This window comes from Nicotiana tomentosiformis, chromosome 7, assembly GCF_000390325.3.
Source record: "Nicotiana tomentosiformis chromosome 7, ASM39032v3, whole genome shotgun sequence".
Lineage (NCBI taxonomy): Eukaryota > Viridiplantae > Streptophyta > Magnoliopsida > Solanales > Solanaceae > Nicotiana > Nicotiana tomentosiformis.
In genome coordinates this window covers 116,595,573-116,612,565 of record NC_090818.1, presented here as the reverse complement: position 1 = coordinate 116,612,565, position 16,993 = coordinate 116,595,573, and the positions used below count along the sequence as shown (strand labels likewise).

At 32.4% G+C, this 16,993-nt stretch overlaps 2 protein-coding genes across 2 annotated transcripts; both read left to right on the top strand.

Annotated features, from left to right (window-relative positions):
* LOC104114548 (beta-1,4-xylosyltransferase IRX9) lies at positions 1 to 4,365 on the top strand. The gene is made up of 3 exons (XM_033660894.2): positions 1 to 964; positions 2,368 to 2,596; positions 4,045 to 4,365. Exons 1-3 carry the CDS (start codon positions 210 to 212, stop codon positions 4,156 to 4,158), a joined length of 1,098 nt encoding a protein of 365 aa, XP_033516785.2. The 5' UTR covers positions 1 to 209; the 3' UTR covers positions 4,159 to 4,365.
* A 7,524-nt stretch (positions 4,366 to 11,889) lies between these two features.
* On the top strand, positions 11,890 to 16,993 carry LOC104117325 (protein IQ-DOMAIN 2-like). The gene is made up of 6 exons (XM_009628370.4): positions 11,890 to 12,028; positions 14,105 to 14,203; positions 14,294 to 14,614; positions 14,715 to 14,936; positions 15,471 to 15,590; positions 16,049 to 16,993. Exons 2-6 carry the CDS (start codon positions 14,129 to 14,131, stop codon positions 16,712 to 16,714), a joined length of 1,404 nt encoding a protein of 467 aa, XP_009626665.1. The 5' UTR covers positions 11,890 to 12,028; positions 14,105 to 14,128; the 3' UTR covers positions 16,715 to 16,993.

The following is a 16,993-nucleotide window of genomic DNA, read 5'->3' as shown; positions in this document are numbered from 1 at the left end:
TTCAACCAACACCTTCAATTATATGTTTGTTAGCTCCCTATATAATTTTTTTCACCAAATTGATAGAAAAAAAAGGTTTTTTTCTTCTCATTTCTCAACCATATTAGTTATATATAATTTCCATGCTACATTTCCTTGCCTATTGCATCATCATTTCCTTATATTTTTCATCTTAGTGAAGAAAACCAAGATTCTTCACATTTTAAATCATGGTTTCTTTAGAAAGATCAAAGAAAAAAGTGCAACTATGGAAGAAAGCAATTGTTCATTTTCTTCTTTGTTTTGTTATGGGGTTTTTCACTGGCTTTGCTCCAACAGGCAAAGGTTCATTGTTTTCCACTAGGAATATTGCTATTCCTAAAATTCCTCAATCAAATCAAACACAACCAAATATGTTGCACCATTCAAGATTAGAAAGTGAGACTTTCAATAAACCTCTGTTAGACGAAACATCAACAACAGTAGCATCAGAATGGTTTAACTTAAACGATACGAGACATTCAGAAAAGGTCTTAGAAGAAAAAGAAGAAGAAGAAGAAGGAGAAGAGCGACAAGAACAGGATCAAGATCAAGTTCAAGAACAAGAGGAAGCTAATGGTGAGTTCTTGAATCCGAGAAGGCTACTAATTATTGTCACTCCAACGAGCGCGAAAGATCAAAATAGAGGAATGCTACTAAGGAGATTATCAAACACATTGAGATTAATTCCACAACCAATTTTATGGGTGGTTGTGGAGCAACAAATTGAGGATTCAAATGTATCAAAAATACTTAGGAAAACTGGAATTATGTATAGGCACTTGGTTTTTAAGGAGAATTTCACTAATATACATGAAGAAGTGGATCATCAAAGAAATGTGGCTCTTAATCACATTGAACATCACAAGTTAAGTGGGATTGTTCATTTTGCTAGCCTATCAAATGTCTATGATCTCAGCTTCTTTGATGAACTTCGAGCAATTGAGTAAGTTTTCTTAATTTCTACTTCTCCATATTTTTTTAAAAATCATTTCCATTATAAATATTGCAATTTCTTTTTGTATGTAGGAGTTTATGTGATCGTTTAACTTAGGACCCGTTTGTCCATAGATATTTTTTCCCTTTTTTCTATTTTTTTTGCAAAAACATGTTTGTCCATGAAATTTGCAAGTTTTTGAAATTTTTGCGAAAATGAGTTTTTCAAAAACCAAAAAAGTGATTTTGACCACTTTTTAAAAAATTTCATAAACTTTGGTTTCCCTACTCACAAAACTGCAATACTTTTTCAAGTGAATTGCATGTCCAAACATAATTTCAAATTCCAAATACTGCTTTTCCACATAACTCCAAATACTACATCATTTCAAAAATTATAATTTTTATGTCCAAACGTCTACTTAGGTTCTTGAAAGAAAAAATAACCATTCAAGTTGTTTTAACAAGTTATAGTAGGTAATATATCTTATTTTCCAGGTTACTAGTCGCACTTTTTATAAACGGTTAGCTATAGTCATCTTTTAAATGACCTGAAGCTTTTTTTTTATGTGGTTAGTGTAGATAAGTTGAACACGAATCATTTGGATAATCTCACGTCATTTAAGTAAGTGTTAGTTGGGGAACTTCTGCCCCGCAGATTTAAATAACATGAAAAAATAGTAGTTTTTGATCAAATCCTAAGTTAGTGGGCTCATTTTCTTGGCTCTTATAGGTCTTATTACTACTTAAACAAGCATCAATAACAGCTAGCTAATTATAATGTTAAAATCAAGCCTAACTAATATAATAAGTTTATCATATCCAAACTCTCTTTTTTCATATTATTTTGGTTAATTTTATTAAACGCAAGTGTTAACACAGATTCTTTAAATAATTAAGCATCTTGTATTATGTCTTTATAAAGGGAGAATCCAAGAAAATCTTTGACAACTTATACAAACACATGGCTCATTGAGTCTCATTACTCTATAATACATTCTTTATTAGAATTTTAGCTTGACAATAAAAATAAAAGTTGATGCTATTATTTGTTTATTATTTTCTTTTCTATTCTTGAGCCGAGTGTCTACATGAAACAACCTCTCTATCTTCATAAAGTTGGGATAAGGTCTGCGTAAACACTACTTTCCCCAGACCCCACTTGTAGAATTTCACTGGGTTTGTTGTTGTTGTTGTTGGCTTGACAATAAATAAAAGGTCAATCTGGTACACTAAATTGCACAGGTCCAGAGAAGGGCCGGATCATATTAAATTTATTATATGCAACGCTACCTTGTATTTTTATAAAAGACGATTTTCATAGCTTGAACCTGTGATTTTCAGGTCACATAACGGTTTTGAGAACCAAAAAAGGGAAATATTTGATTTTATGGCCTATGTTTTAAATTGCAGGGGATTTGGGACATGGCCAATGGCATTATTATCTGCAAACAAGAAGGAAGTGATAATAGAGGGACCAGTTTGTGATTCATCTGAAGTTATGGGGTGGCATTTGAAGAAAGCAAATAATTCAACAGATGAAAGGCCTCCAATTAGAGTTTCAAGTGTTGCTTTTAACAGTTCAATTCTTTGGGATCCAGAAAGATGGGGTCGCACTTCTTCTATTCAAGACACTTCTCAGGTATATATTATTTACTATACAATTTTTCAAAGTTAATTAAGTGGGCGTTTGGACATAAGAATTGTGAAAAAAATAAAAAAAATAAAGTGAAAATAATGTTTAATAATTAGAGTTGTTTTTTTACATGAATACAATTTGAAGCTGTTATTAAATTTTGTGAGTAATTTGAAGTGAAAATTTTGAAAAATAATTTTTTGGATTTTTTTTCAAATTTTCGAAAAATTTCAAAATTCAACTTCACGTTATATATGAAATTTCATGGTCAACTACTGATTCCGAAAAAAATAAAAATAAAATAAAAGTAATTTTTTTTATGGGCGTACATGCCCTAACTTTGGTAAAAGTCATTTTAATTAAGTTGATCTTATCAAATGACATTAATTGGAGAATACTTTGTAAATAGTTTTGATAACAACACCAACAATAAATAACGAAAAAATGACACTGTATAACCAAAATATATATATATTTTTTGTATTTGTATTTATTTTCTATGTTATGTGCAAAAAATATACAAATTATATATACTTTTGTGGCTACCTGATATAAATAATTTCGGCCGCGAACTAAAAGTGATCTTTGCCCTAATAACTACGCCTAAGTCCCAAAAGTATTGGGGGTTAACTATGTGAATCCCCACTTTCTCCATTTCAAGAAAATGGATATCTTGCACTAAATTTCTCTTCTAAATTGAAATATGAAAAATGTTTTTTTTTAAAACCTAAATTTTCAATTCCTACATCTATATGCAAGTGTTTTGTGTGCTGAAGAAAAAGGAAAAGAAAATTAAAATTTGTAGTTGAAGTGGTTACCTCAACAAGCTTCCATTAATCACCATCATTAGTTGAGAATAGACAGCCAAGTCTACATAAAAGCTAACACTGGCAATATACCTAAACATACAATTAATAATATATGACAACTAATTCTACCAAAACCTTCAACAAAATAAGTACTAGTGAAAATAAAAGAACAACTAACTCTACCAAAACCTTTTGATAAAAAATAAGTTATGAAAATAAAAGAGCAACTAACCTTCAGGATTTTCTCACTTTCTTAGGGTGTGTTTGGTACGAAGGAAGATATTTTCTGAAAAATATTTTTTAATTTTTGATATTTGATTGGCTTAAATATTTTAAAAATATTTTTCTCATGATTGGAGAAAAATAACTTCCCTATCCAAAGGAGGAAAAATATGTTTCACAAATATCGCTTTTGAAAAATAATAATAATAATAATAAGAAGAAGAAGAAGAAGAAGAAGAAGAAGAAGATAGATAGATAGATAGATAGATTCAACAACGTACACCATAGACCCTACAATAAACATTAATCCAATCAAATAAAAAAACCTTAAATCAAATAAATTATGAGGACTACAATTTTTTAAAATAAGAAAATGTTAGTTCCTTTTGTGGCTCACCTTTTTTTTTTTCTTTGGATTTGCAGGATTCTTTGAAATTTGTGAGAAAGGAAGTTCTTGAAGACGAGACAAAATTGATGGGAATTCCACCAAATGATTGCTCCAAAATTTTGCTATGGAATCTCCCACTTTCAACATGAATATAAATCAGAGTTATTTTGACAAACAGAAGGAAAAAAAAATAAGAGAAAGCAATAATCAATTAGCAATTCAGGATTATTTTTTTGTCATAATTCTCGTTTATCTTGTAATATTTATTATTATTCTATCCCTTTTTCTCGTCTTTTTTCTTGTCAATTACAATTTTGTTTCAGATATAGAAATACATTCCAATCCTGGCATTTCAATTGAAACTTTTCAAATAATTATAAAGTGTTATAAAATAAAAACAATTTAGTAAAACATGAACAAGACATGTTGTTATGAAATAAAAGTAATTTAATAAAACATGAACAAGAAATAGAGATAGAGAGAAGGAAGAGATTTTCTTCTTCAATTGTGTGTATTTTCTTATCTATTACAAGGCCTTTATATAGGCATGAAAAGTGAAGAAAAATATGTCATTGAATATATCATTAAGCATAGAAATATATCATTGAATATGTCATTAAGCATTTGAGAAGATCATGGAGAAAGAGTAGACATCCACCATAATTTGATTTTTCTTATAACACTCCCCCTTGGATGTTCATAGATAATGTGCCTCGTTAAAACTTTATTAGGAAAAAACCCTATGGGAAAAAAATCCTAGTGAAGGAAAAAGAGTACACATGTTTAGAAATACGCATTTTGGTTGTCTCGTTAAAAACCTTGCAAGGAAAACCCAATGGGACAAAACCTTGTAAGGGGAAAAGAGTACAACACGTATTAACTCCCCCTGATGAGAGTATCAATTCACATCCTTGAGCCTTCGCATCCCAATCTTGTACACTAGTTTCTTGAAGGTTGACGTCAGTAGAGATTTGGTGAACAGATCAGCCATATTATCACTTGAACGGATCTGTTGCACATTGATATCACCATTCTTGTGAAGATCATGTGTGAAAAATAATTTTGGTGAAATTTACTTTGTCCTATCCCCTTTATGAATCCTCCCTTCAATTGGGCAATGCATACTGCATTGTCTTCATACAAAATTGTGGGTAGTTTGTCACACTTCAAACCACATTTGTCTCGAATAAGATGTATTATAGACCTCAACCATACACATTCTCGACTTGCTTCATAAATAGCAATTATCTCAGTATGATTAAATGAAGTAGCTACGATTGATTGCTTAGTCGATCGCCAAGATATGACAGTGTCTCCATATGTAAACACATAGCCTGTTTGAGATCGAGCCTTGTGTAGGTCATATAAATATCCAGTATCGGCATAACCAACAAGATCGGGACTGCATCATTGCCATAAAATAATCCCATATCGGTAGTCCCTTTTAGATACCGCAATATGTGTTTGATTCCATTCCAATGTCTCCTTGTAGGAGCAGAGCTATATCTTGTTAAGACATTAACTGAAAAAGTTATGTCAGGCCTTGTAATGTTAGAAAGATACATTAGCGCACCAATTGCACTAAGATATGGTACTTCGCGACCAAGAAGCTCTTCATTATTTTCATGAGGTCGGGATGGATGTGCTTTATCCATATATAATCGCTTTAAAATCATTTTAGTGTATGCTGGTTGATGGACAAAAATTTCATCTTTCATATACTCAATTTGTAGACCAAAATAAAATTTTGTCTTTCCAAGATCTTTTATTTCAAATTCTTTCTTTAATTAGTCTACTGCTTTAGGAAGCTCCCTAGGAGTTTCAATGATATTTAAATCATCAGCATACACGATGATTATAATAAATTTAGATCCAGATCTTTTTATAAAGACACAAGGATAAATTGAATCATTCTTGTACCCTTCTTTCAACATGTACTCACTCAGGTGATTATACCACATGCGCCCTGATTGTTTTAATCCGTATAAGGATTTTTGAAGCTTTATTTAATAAATTTCTTGAAAACCTTAATATGCTTCAGAACAATTTAAATCCTTCAATAATTTTCATTATATGCATATTACGTTTTTCTTGTATTGCTAGATTAAAATCTGAAATGGCGACATCCACCACAGGAGAACATGTCTCTATATAATCAATGCCAGGATATTTATAAAAAAATTTGTGACACAAGTCGTCTTTATGTTTATCGATTTGACCTTTTTTTCGCACAAGAACACATTTATACCTCCACTGGTTTTATACTTTCAGATGTTGGGACTATCCGTCCAACTTCATATTTTTCAGGTGAAATTAATTTTCATTGCGTATTTTTTATTTGGCCAATCATTTATTTGTCCAAATTTCATGACAGATTTGAGCTCAAGATCCTCGTCAATATTAATAATATTGAGCGCTACATTATATTAACAATATCGTCAACGATCATTTTATATCGGTTCTACTATTACCCAATAAAGACATAACTTATTGAGATCTCTTTATCTTATTATCTTCAGGTACCTGAGCCTCTCCCATGAGGTCTTATAAAGTGTTATGTCGTGGTGCTCTTCTAGAGCACTTGCCTCCTTATTATGACCATCTTGAACATTTGCTCATCTCCTTCTTCAAGGAGTTTTATCTTTGAAACCGATTAGTCTATTATGCTTCATGCATGCCATAGACTCTATTCATTATAAAATTTATTTTATTTGGAGCATTAGCAGCTGAATATGACATTTAGTTTTGGGTCAGCAAATACGCATGGCAATATTTTGCAAATGAATTATCACTTGAACTTCAAGTTCACATTTTCTCGTACGAGAATCTAGATGTACTCATAATAATTCATTACATACATTACTTTTTCAGTTGCCCATTTTCTCCCCCTATTGTTGGGGTCACCAACAAATATCACTAGCCTTATTTGGGGATCCATCTTTGTGTATTGTGGTGGAATAATTAAATCATATAGTACATTCATATTTCTAGATGAAAATTATTTGGTTTCTGACCCTGAACCGATTGTGATAGGGAGAACTTATCATAACTTCGCTAGATGCGTACAAGTGTTGTTGTATATTAAATAATACATCACATGCCGAATTTTATTTTGGCAATTTTGTTCTTATAACCAATGGTTTAGATATAATTGGAGGCATACAATTTCTGCTAAACCAACTTGGATTTAAACCAGTATTATCAAGATAAATCATCATAATTTATATTCTGGAACTGTGCTCTAATAATTTGAGCAATCAATCTTGCAAAAGCCAAACTACAAGTTGATAACAAATGCACATGTGACCATAGAATAAATGCATCTATTAAAATTATATAATAGTAAACGGTCCACATGGAAGGTGACTGAGCCCATATATTTATCACCTTTTATTTGTTCCATAAATCAAGAGATTCAATCCCAACCTTAACTAGTATATCATGAGAATAAGCAGCAGAAGAGAATTCTTGAAGAATCTTATATTTTTCTTCAATATATGCCAATGTAATTCTCAATTAATTTTTCGCATCATAATTGAACCGAGATGGTCAACCGGTCATGCCAACTAATATTTATTTCAGTAAACCTCTAGTTTACTTGTGGCTTGTGATTGCATCATCATGCTTATACTTGTGTAGTACAAATAGAAGAAAAGTCAGGTAACATTTCATATTTACCCGGTATGATTATAGTAATATAAAGATATTCAATATTCTTTTCATTTATAGTCTCAATATGCCAGCTACTTTGGCTAATATATTCGTAAATCAAAATATTTCTTTTGAGACTTACTACAAGATTAATGTCATGAACAATTTCATTTATTCGGGTAGTAACAAATTAGTTCTTTCAGATCTCTTAACTGCTTTTGTACTACAAGATCTTTTGTCACACCATCCATATAATGAATGTCTCATTCACAAAGAAAATCATATCATAATAATTGTCATGTTCAAAATGATCATAAGCAAAATAATTTCTTGCTTTAATTTTGCTTTTAATAACTTTCATAAGGCTTGATAAAATATTTGGCGTATCACATGTATGCGATCAATGATATATTCATTATCTTTCTTTGTCTCAAACCTCCCTTAGAGGTGAGTTGTAGTATTTATCCAACCATGCACAAGTACATTATTATGCATAATCTTTATTACATATATATTTTCACATTCACTTTCAGGAATGAGTATACATTCTCAATGTTTATCACAAGTCACATTCTCTTCAAAGAATAGAGTATAATCATACAATATGATCTTTTTTTTCTTCATACCCATTTGATGGAAAACATTGTCTTGTTCTCCCTTTTTATAATTACCATAGTGATAACTATTATTATTTTGGCCTTTCGCACGCCCACATTCATTTTTTAACCACTTGTCTTTATTTAGACTTATCATGCACTGCTATCACATTCACTTCAAGAATGGAGCAAATCAAGTGGGACAAGCTTCATGCTTTTTCATAATTTTTTTTTTAGTTATTATTATTATGAATATGGTGCATTAGGACTCAAACCCAATGTCTTACCCATATAAAGGTATGCTAGTTCATAATGCGTTAGAACTTGAATCCACCGTCTTTTCATCAACATAGTGCGTTGGGAGTTGAACCCATCGTCTTACCCTCAATCTTTGGCATAATAGGCCAAAATTTACTAGGACTCACACTCAAGCCTTTAAAATATTATTACTTCATAATTATAGGTATAAGTAGATTAACTTTCAAGAAGACATATATAACTATTTCAATCTTGAAACAGTTCCTCTGCAACAAAAATGCTAGTTAGGATATATGCCATATTTTTTAAATGATACAATCACTTTTATATTTTAATAAATTAATTAGGGGAAAGGTACAGATAACCTATAACCACTTATATTTCAAAGACTATAAGAACTTCACCAAAAAAATTCAATACGGAGGAATGAGCCTTATGTTTCCAGCAAAAATATTTAAGGCTTAATGCATAACTGTGACTATTATAAACTATAACTACAATGAGTTTATATTGATTGTATATTCCAATGCCAAATTTGCAAGGTACTGTAAAATCGCCTATATATTTGATAATTTTGCTTTCAATGAAATACATCATGTGATGGTAAAAATATTATTACTAAATTACCTTAATAATTATCTATCATAGTATGTAAAAGGTCAGAACATATATATACGTTGGAATATTATATTTGTCCTATAAGAGATGTAGCAAATAAAGACATACCTTTCCAATTCTTTATTTCAGTGGATACAATTGAAAAAAATATTTTAACTAAATACTGCACATAAAGTTAATACAAAGATATGAAAGTATGAATGGGTTTAGATGAATGTAAAACTTATCTTTGTATTATCATCCAAGACATTTTTCATTGTACTTGATCTCATTGTCTGCTTATAATTTACATAGTCTTGACGTAGAAGATCATGAAATGAGCAATTCATGCTGATAACGTGTTATAAAATAAAAGTAATTTAGTAAAACATGAACAAGACATGTTGTTATGAAATAAAAGCAATTTAGTAAAATATGAACAAGAAATAGAGATAGAGAGAAGGAAGAGATTTTCTTCTTCAATTGTGTGTATTTTCTTATCTATTACAAGGCCTTTATATATGCATGAAAAGTGAAGAAAAATATGTCATTGAATATGTCATTAAGCATAGAAATATGTCATTGAATATGTCATTAAGCATTTGAGAAGATCATGGAGAAAGAGTAGACATTCACCATAATTTGATTTCTTATAACATAAAGTACAATCATCCCTTTTTAAGTCCCACTAGGAGAGAATTAAATATTCAAACTTGTTGCTTAAATATAAATGAAAGCCACCTATTCTTTAATTGTACTTATTCTGCTACAAGTTGTTGGCATGGCAAAGAATAAAAAGAAAATGAAAATCTAGTCTACCCATATGGGAACTTAAAAAATCCTCTTCAAAGATTAGTCTTCTCTTAAGTTCTTTTCTTTTATCACTAATTATCAAATTTTGAATGAATGTTATCACTTATGATTTAACTTAGTATTTACTAATTTGAATGTAGTGGTCATCACACATTTGCTCCATGTTTTTTCCACAAAAGAATAAAACAAAGAAAAAAGAATTTACTTCAATTTTACGTCTATATTATTAACAGTCCGAATAAGTTGGTTTTTTCTATTTCAAAAACTTTTGATGTTTTGTTATAGTCGTCACAAAGTAGACATTTTCAAATAATTTTGGTAAAGCATCAGCTTCACTCTGATTGGAACGTTATTCACTTTAAAGAAGTCACTGTCCATTAACAAACAAAAAGACCAAAACTTTGTTTTCTAACGATCAAAGGTTTTTGCTCATTAGAAAATGTGATTCAAAAATGAAAATATACTCATCAAAACAATATATAATCATTTTCTGATTTCCCACCCAGTGTCCGGTATTCGTATTGGTGCCGGTCTAAATCCGACTTCATGCCGGAAAGTCTCATATTCTAGGGTAAAATACTTCCTAACAAAGTCAATTTCATACCCAGAACTCGAACCATAGACTTCTAATTAAAGATGAAAGAGTACTTACCACTCCATTATAGCCCTTGTCGCTCTAGAACAACACAAATTTTGACTAATCATGTGATATCGTAAGTATATATTCCTAGTAGGTTGTTCTTCTACTATGAATGATGACATGTTAATAGACATAATAAGTCATTTCACTGTATACTTTGGACTGTAAATGTAATTTCAACCCACACAAATCACTACAATCCTTCATTTCTCAAATTTAAAGCATTATGTTATGATTTAATACAGGAAAAATGACATTGTATAGTCGTTCTCAAATATAATAGTCAAAAAATATATCTTTATATATATATATATATATATATATATATATATATATATATACATTTCTGTATGTTATAAATTTTATACATGTTTGCTGCTATCGAATGTAAATAATTTATGTCGCAGACTAAAATTAATCTTTACCCTTCAATATACGCATATAATTGTGTACGTAAGTGTATATTTCAGTATGATATTTTATACTAATTGAACTCTCAACCAAATAAGGAAATTTTTTGATCCCCTAGTGTGGATTCTTTTCTTCTCTGAATTTATCAATGCTTGAAATTGTTGTCGGCTTAATGGTTTGTTAAAAGCACATCAACAAGAACCCAGAGAGCACAAAAATCATTATTCATCAGAATTTATAAAAATATATATTTTAAAGAAGCATAGTGGAATTCGAGGGGTTAAGGGGTTGAGTAATTCAAGTGGGGTCCTGTTTTTCCAGCTCAAAGATGGGGTCACACACAAGCCAAAACCAGCTATTTCTTTCTACTCTTTTTTCTTTTTTCATCCGGTGACCGATATTTATAGCGGCTAAATTTGAATTCGCGCTACAAAATCTCACTTTAACAACTTGTTTTGATATCTGTTACCTATTGTATTATATCATATTAAGTATTGTATTAAATATAGTATTTATTTTTATTGTTACTTAAATTTTATTACATCTTATCATTAAATTCGTTTTTATATAACGACAAAAAATATCACTTTATATACTGATCGATTTGGTCTTGTATCCAATATTTTCTTTATAGCATTATAAGTTTATCTTCGTATTAGTGTATGACATCATGAAACGACGACAAATAATATAATCAATTTATGTATTATATTTATCAACATAATAAATTAATTACAATACGATAGATTATGACTATAAGATAACGAGCTACTAACAAAGACGACTTTACACTGGAATCAAGACGTGCTTAGAATTCTAATATCCTTTTTACTTAGAATTCTTCTCAGCCAAGATCTGCTTTCTCTCTCTTCTTTATCTCACTATTATTTTATTACTACTAGAAGTACTCAGTACTCACCTCAAAAGGGGTGGGGTGACACCTAATACCTCAAGGGGTCCAGCTCTTTTCTCATCTTTTTGTTTCTCTACTTTGGCGTTAGAGATATATATCTGAAATAAAGCTAAGTTCTTTCAAGAACGCAACAAAGAAATGTAAGCTTCCTTAGATCTGTCAAGCTCCAATTTTTACTGCATATTTTTCTTATTTCACCAATTTCAAGTTTAATGTATGCTTCTTTATTGTAATTTAGCTCTATATTTTTTTGTTTCCTGTTTGATTTTCATTTTTCTAAATTTTTTCTTCTTATTTTTGGGATATTTGATAAATGTATGTTTGATCTTTGGCCTATTGTTGAAAAGGAAGCTGATTGCAGTCACATTATGTAAATGTCTTTTAATTTGTATATTTTTTGTTGGATTGTTGCTATTTGGTGCTTAATTTGTCCAATTGGGTTTGTAGTTACTGTACTATTTGAATTAGATTGAGCTAATATAGACACTTTAAAAAGTTGGGATCTTTATTAGCAATGAAAGTTTAATTCACAGATCTTAGATTATAATCCCAAATCTCCATTATCTCTATAGATAGTCACAATTAAAGTTGTTGTACATTTTATTTGAGTTAATACCCTAAAACCCCCTTAAACTATCATATTTTTGTTAGTTTACTATTTAAACTATTCGGTGTCCCCAAAATACCACTGAACTATATTGCCCTTCGTATTAAAATCCCCTAGTCGCTGACCTGGCATTATGTGTGTAAATACTAGCTTGGGAGCGCGTAACAATTGAAAAAAGCCATCAAAATGGCTTACCTGACAGAAAATAGTGACTAATTAGCCTAACACTCTTTCAAATTAATTTGTTTTAATAAATATTCTCCTTATTTTTGTTATATCCATCTTTCTTCCTCATTTTTCATCATTCTTCCTTATTTTTCCACCTTTCTTCTTTATTTTTAACCTTCTTTCATTTTTTGACTTTTTTTCTTCAGTTCTCCATATGGGTGTCCTCTGAAATAATTTCTCCCTCTCTTGTGAAATGATTTATTCTTTTTTTTTAGTCTTTTTTCACGTCTTACACATATTGTTGAAAGAATACCAATTTAAATCTTCTTATTAAACTCAACACCTTGCAGAGAATAAAGTTGAACCTCTTGAACCTTCTTTATGTAATCTGAAATTAGAGAATATAATTGTTGGCCAATTGGTTTTTTATTTGCGAAATTTTATTTTGTGTAATCTTTTTTATGTAATATAAAATGACTTTTAAGAAATGCAACACTATATACCTTTATTTATATTTTTACTGTGCTACAAAGTGAATATAAATAAGGACTTATCAATTGGAGTCTAGCATAAAGCAGTAAAGCACAATCACAATTAAACCTAAAATTAACACAATACATTAGATATTATTTTGGCCAAAACTCCTAGAATTAATCAATCATCATGAGTAAACTATAAAAAAAACTTTGTACAAACCATAAGTTAATATAGTTAGACAGACATACCTTTAAAAGTCCAATATTGGGTTTTAATATATAGGAAAATATAGTTCAGGGTGGTTTTGGGGACACCAGATAGTTTAAATAGGTAACTGACAAAAAAGTGATAGTTTATGCGGGTTTTATGCTGAGTTAAATAGCCACGTGTAGTGCTACATGGCACGTTTTTTAGACAATTAGGAGCATGTACTATACGCACCTCTAAGAATGCAATGAGGGGGGGTTTTAATATGAAGGGTTTTGGGACACCGAATAGTTTAAATAGGAAACTGACAAAAACTTAATAACTTAGGGGGATTTTGGGGTATTAAATAATAATTCACAAAATTTGTGAGCCGTACACCAAGAGAATTAGCTCTGATATTTAAGTGGAGAAGGGTAGAGCGTCGGGCCCATCAATCCCCGAGTTTCAAAGGATGTGGTCAGAGGCGGAGTTAGGATTTGAAGTTTATGGGTTAAGGAATGTAATTTGTTTAAGTTATTGGGTTCTAAATTAATAAATTGTATATATTCGATGAATTTCTTAAGACAAATACATGATTTGGACAAAAGCTACTGGGTTTGGCCGAATCCATAGGTCGTGCTCTAGTTCCGCCCCTAGCTATGGTCGGCCCAAAGGGTCGTCTTCAGATGGATTTCTCTGTCATAACAAAAAATTCACAAAAATTGTGTGATGCATTTTGATGTAGATTAAATAATTAATGTAATGTATTATGTTATAGGGCAAATTGAGGAATGAAAAGAAGATGGGGAGGAAAGGAAGCTGGTTTTCTTCTGTAAAGAAGGCTCTGAGCCCTGATCCTAAGGAAAAGGCAGACAAGGTATACTGAAATAGCAATTCCCTACTCCTTTCCTTATGAAAATTATCTCTTTTATCGATGGTTCTGATATTTATTGTGCTTAAATTTCAGAAAGCAAGTAAATCAAAGAAGAAATGGTTCGGGAAAGAAAAGCAGACGCTCCCCGATTCTTCGACTGTGGTGACCGCCACAGTGTCGCCTCCTCGTCCTGCCCCTCCTGTGGAAGAGGTCAAATTTGATGAAGTGGAAGAGGAGCAGACGAAACATGCTTATTCCATCGCAGTTGCCACAGCTGCTGCTGCTGAAGCTGCTGTTGCAGCTGCCCATGCTGCTGCAGAGGTTGTTCGATTAACTACAGTGAACCAATTCGCTGGTAAATCAAATGAAGAAGTAGCTGCAATCCGAGTTCAGACTGCCTTTCGAGGTTATCTGGTATGCTTTTTTAAATTATAGTGTTCATTTTGCTTTGTGTGATATTTCCTTATGTAGGAGCAATTTTTTAATTGTTTGACTTTTGGTTTATCATCTGTAGGCGAGGAGGGCATTGAGGGCATTAAGAGGACTTGTCAGACTCAAATCACTTGTTGATGGACCTACTGCCAAACGACAAACGGCAAATGCTCTCAAATGCATGCAGGCTTCATCTCGTGTTCAATCTCAGATTAGTTCTAGAAGGATCAGGATGTTGGAGGAGAACCGAGCTCTCCAGAGGCAGCTTATGCAGAAGCATGCGAAAGAACTCGAGAGTTTGAGGGTTAGTTTCTTTCTTTATTTCTGGCGGAACATGATTCTCCAATAGGCACGCCTGAGATGAATTTTCCCGTCAAAATAACTAGGATGCCATTAGTCATATTTAGTGTCTCATTGAAAGTTCCGGAGGAAAATGATGTGTCAATTTATGGGAATGGTGACCTCAGAATATGCAGCAAGATGGGATTAGAATTAGATATATCAACATTTGACCATCCAGTTATTAGCCACTGAAAATTTTCTGTTTACATATTTGACCGGTTTAAACGTCTGGTCTGTTTGTCCCAACTTGTAATTGGTCAATTCCCTTCTATTTTTGAGCAATATTTTTTTGTTCCTATTGCTCTCTTGTGAACAGCTTAGGGATCTTTGTAGTATTCTGAGTTGTCAGCCAAGTTTATACTACCATTTCTTTTCTTTGGAGGAGGGGGTTTTCATCTTTGGGTGAATTATCTATATACTGGTGGCTATATGAACTTTTCTGAATGAAGTCGAAGTTCTCATCCAACATCACTCTTTGTTTTCTCATATTTGATAGAGAGGAGAGGAATGGGATGATAGTCTACAAACGCAGGAGCAGGTTGAAGCTAGCTTGCTCAGCAAATATGAAGCTGCAATTAGACGAGAAAGAGCACTTGCGTATTCATATTCTCACCAGGTATTCAACTAATATTTGTTTTATTGATAAAAAAAGGGCAAAAGGGCAGACGGTGCACAAAGCATCCCGTGTTCACTCATGGTCCGTGGAAGGGCTGCACAGGCAGCCTACCCTGATGCAAACATCAGTGGCTAATTCCATGGCTCGAACCTGTGATCTATAGATAGAATTATCATTTTTAGAGGACAGTCCAGTGCAAAAGCCTACATTTGGTCCATGGGTAGGTTTTAGATGTATGCCGCATCCTAAGGTGCAAAGACCCTTTTTCTCAATACTGCTAACATTCACATAGTCCAAAATTAAGAATGGATGATTGCTAATAGCTAGGCCTCGAGCCCTATTATACAAGATGTAATGCAAGACTAGAGATAGAAAGGTTGATGTATGTTATCATTATCATCTTTCTCGAGCTACTAAGGACAATTTGTCATTGATTCTGTAAAATTTTAACTGAATAGCAAACCTGGAAGAAATCATCAAGATCTGCCAATTTGTTGTTTATGGATCCAACCAATCCTCAGTGGGGTTGGAGCTGGCTAGAGCGATGGACAGGTGCTAGGCCTTGGGAAACTCAAAGCTTATCTGAGAAAGAATGTAAAAATGATCAGATGTCTGTTAGAAGCATGAGCATTACTGGAGGTGAAATTGCCAGGGCGTTTGCCCGTCATCAGCTGAATTCTGAACTCCCTTCATCCCCTACTACTCCTTCGAAGCCAGCCGCTTCAGTAACAGCGAGAAAACTGAAATCAGCAAGCCCAAGAGTTAGTGCAATAAACCAAGATGATGATGATGCTCGAAGCATGTTTAGCGTGCAATCAGAACGGAACAGGAGGCATAGCATTGCAGGGTCATCTATAAGAGACGATGAGAGCTTGGCGAGCTCTCCCTCAGTCCCAAGTTACATGGCCTCTACGAAGTCTGCAAAAGCAAAAACACGGTTGCAGAGTCCATTGGGCGTGGAGAACGGCACGCCAGAAAAGGGATCAGCAGGGCCTGTGAAGAAGCGGCTCTCTTATCCACCTTCACCTGCCCGGCCAAGGCGGCATTCAGGCCCACCAAAAATTAACAACACCTCATTGAACACCTCCATCGTTGAGGATAATGTGAATGTTGTCGTCAACTAATAAGCGCCCCTACCACCGCTCTTCTGGTTTATAGGTATGCATTAAAAATGCCATTCATTGTGCAACCTCAACTGCACCATAAAATTCTTATTAATTCATTGCTGTACGGGCTTGCCCTGGATGGTTCTTGCCTTTTATTTTACTTTCTCCCACGGTTGTTGAACATAGAAATGCAATAGTTGTGAATCATTTTAGACAACATTTCCTTGATTGTGATTACATATAATTCATTTTTTATTTATGTACCCTAATAGTGAAAGAAAAAGATATTACTATTTA

Excerpts from the sequence above, each read along its gene's own strand:
- LOC104117325 (XM_009628370.4), top strand. The coding sequence starts at position 14,129 with ATGGGGAGGAAAGGAAGCTGGTTTTCTTCTGTAAAGAAGGCTCTGAGC. Across the intron at positions 14,615-14,714 it reads CTGCCTTTCGAGGTTATCTG|GCGAGGAGGGCATTGAGGGC; the intron begins GTATGCTTTTTT and ends TATCATCTGTAG. Across the intron at positions 15,591-16,048 it reads CGTATTCATATTCTCACCAG|CAAACCTGGAAGAAATCATC; the intron begins GTATTCAACTAA and ends TTAACTGAATAG.
- LOC104114548 (XM_033660894.2), top strand. The coding sequence starts at position 210 with ATGGTTTCTTTAGAAAGATCAAAGAAAAAAGTGCAACTATGGAAGAAA. Across the intron at positions 965-2,367 it reads GATGAACTTCGAGCAATTGA|GGGATTTGGGACATGGCCAA; the intron begins GTAAGTTTTCTT and ends TTTAAATTGCAG. Across the intron at positions 2,597-4,044 it reads CTATTCAAGACACTTCTCAG|GATTCTTTGAAATTTGTGAG; the intron begins GTATATATTATT and ends TTGGATTTGCAG.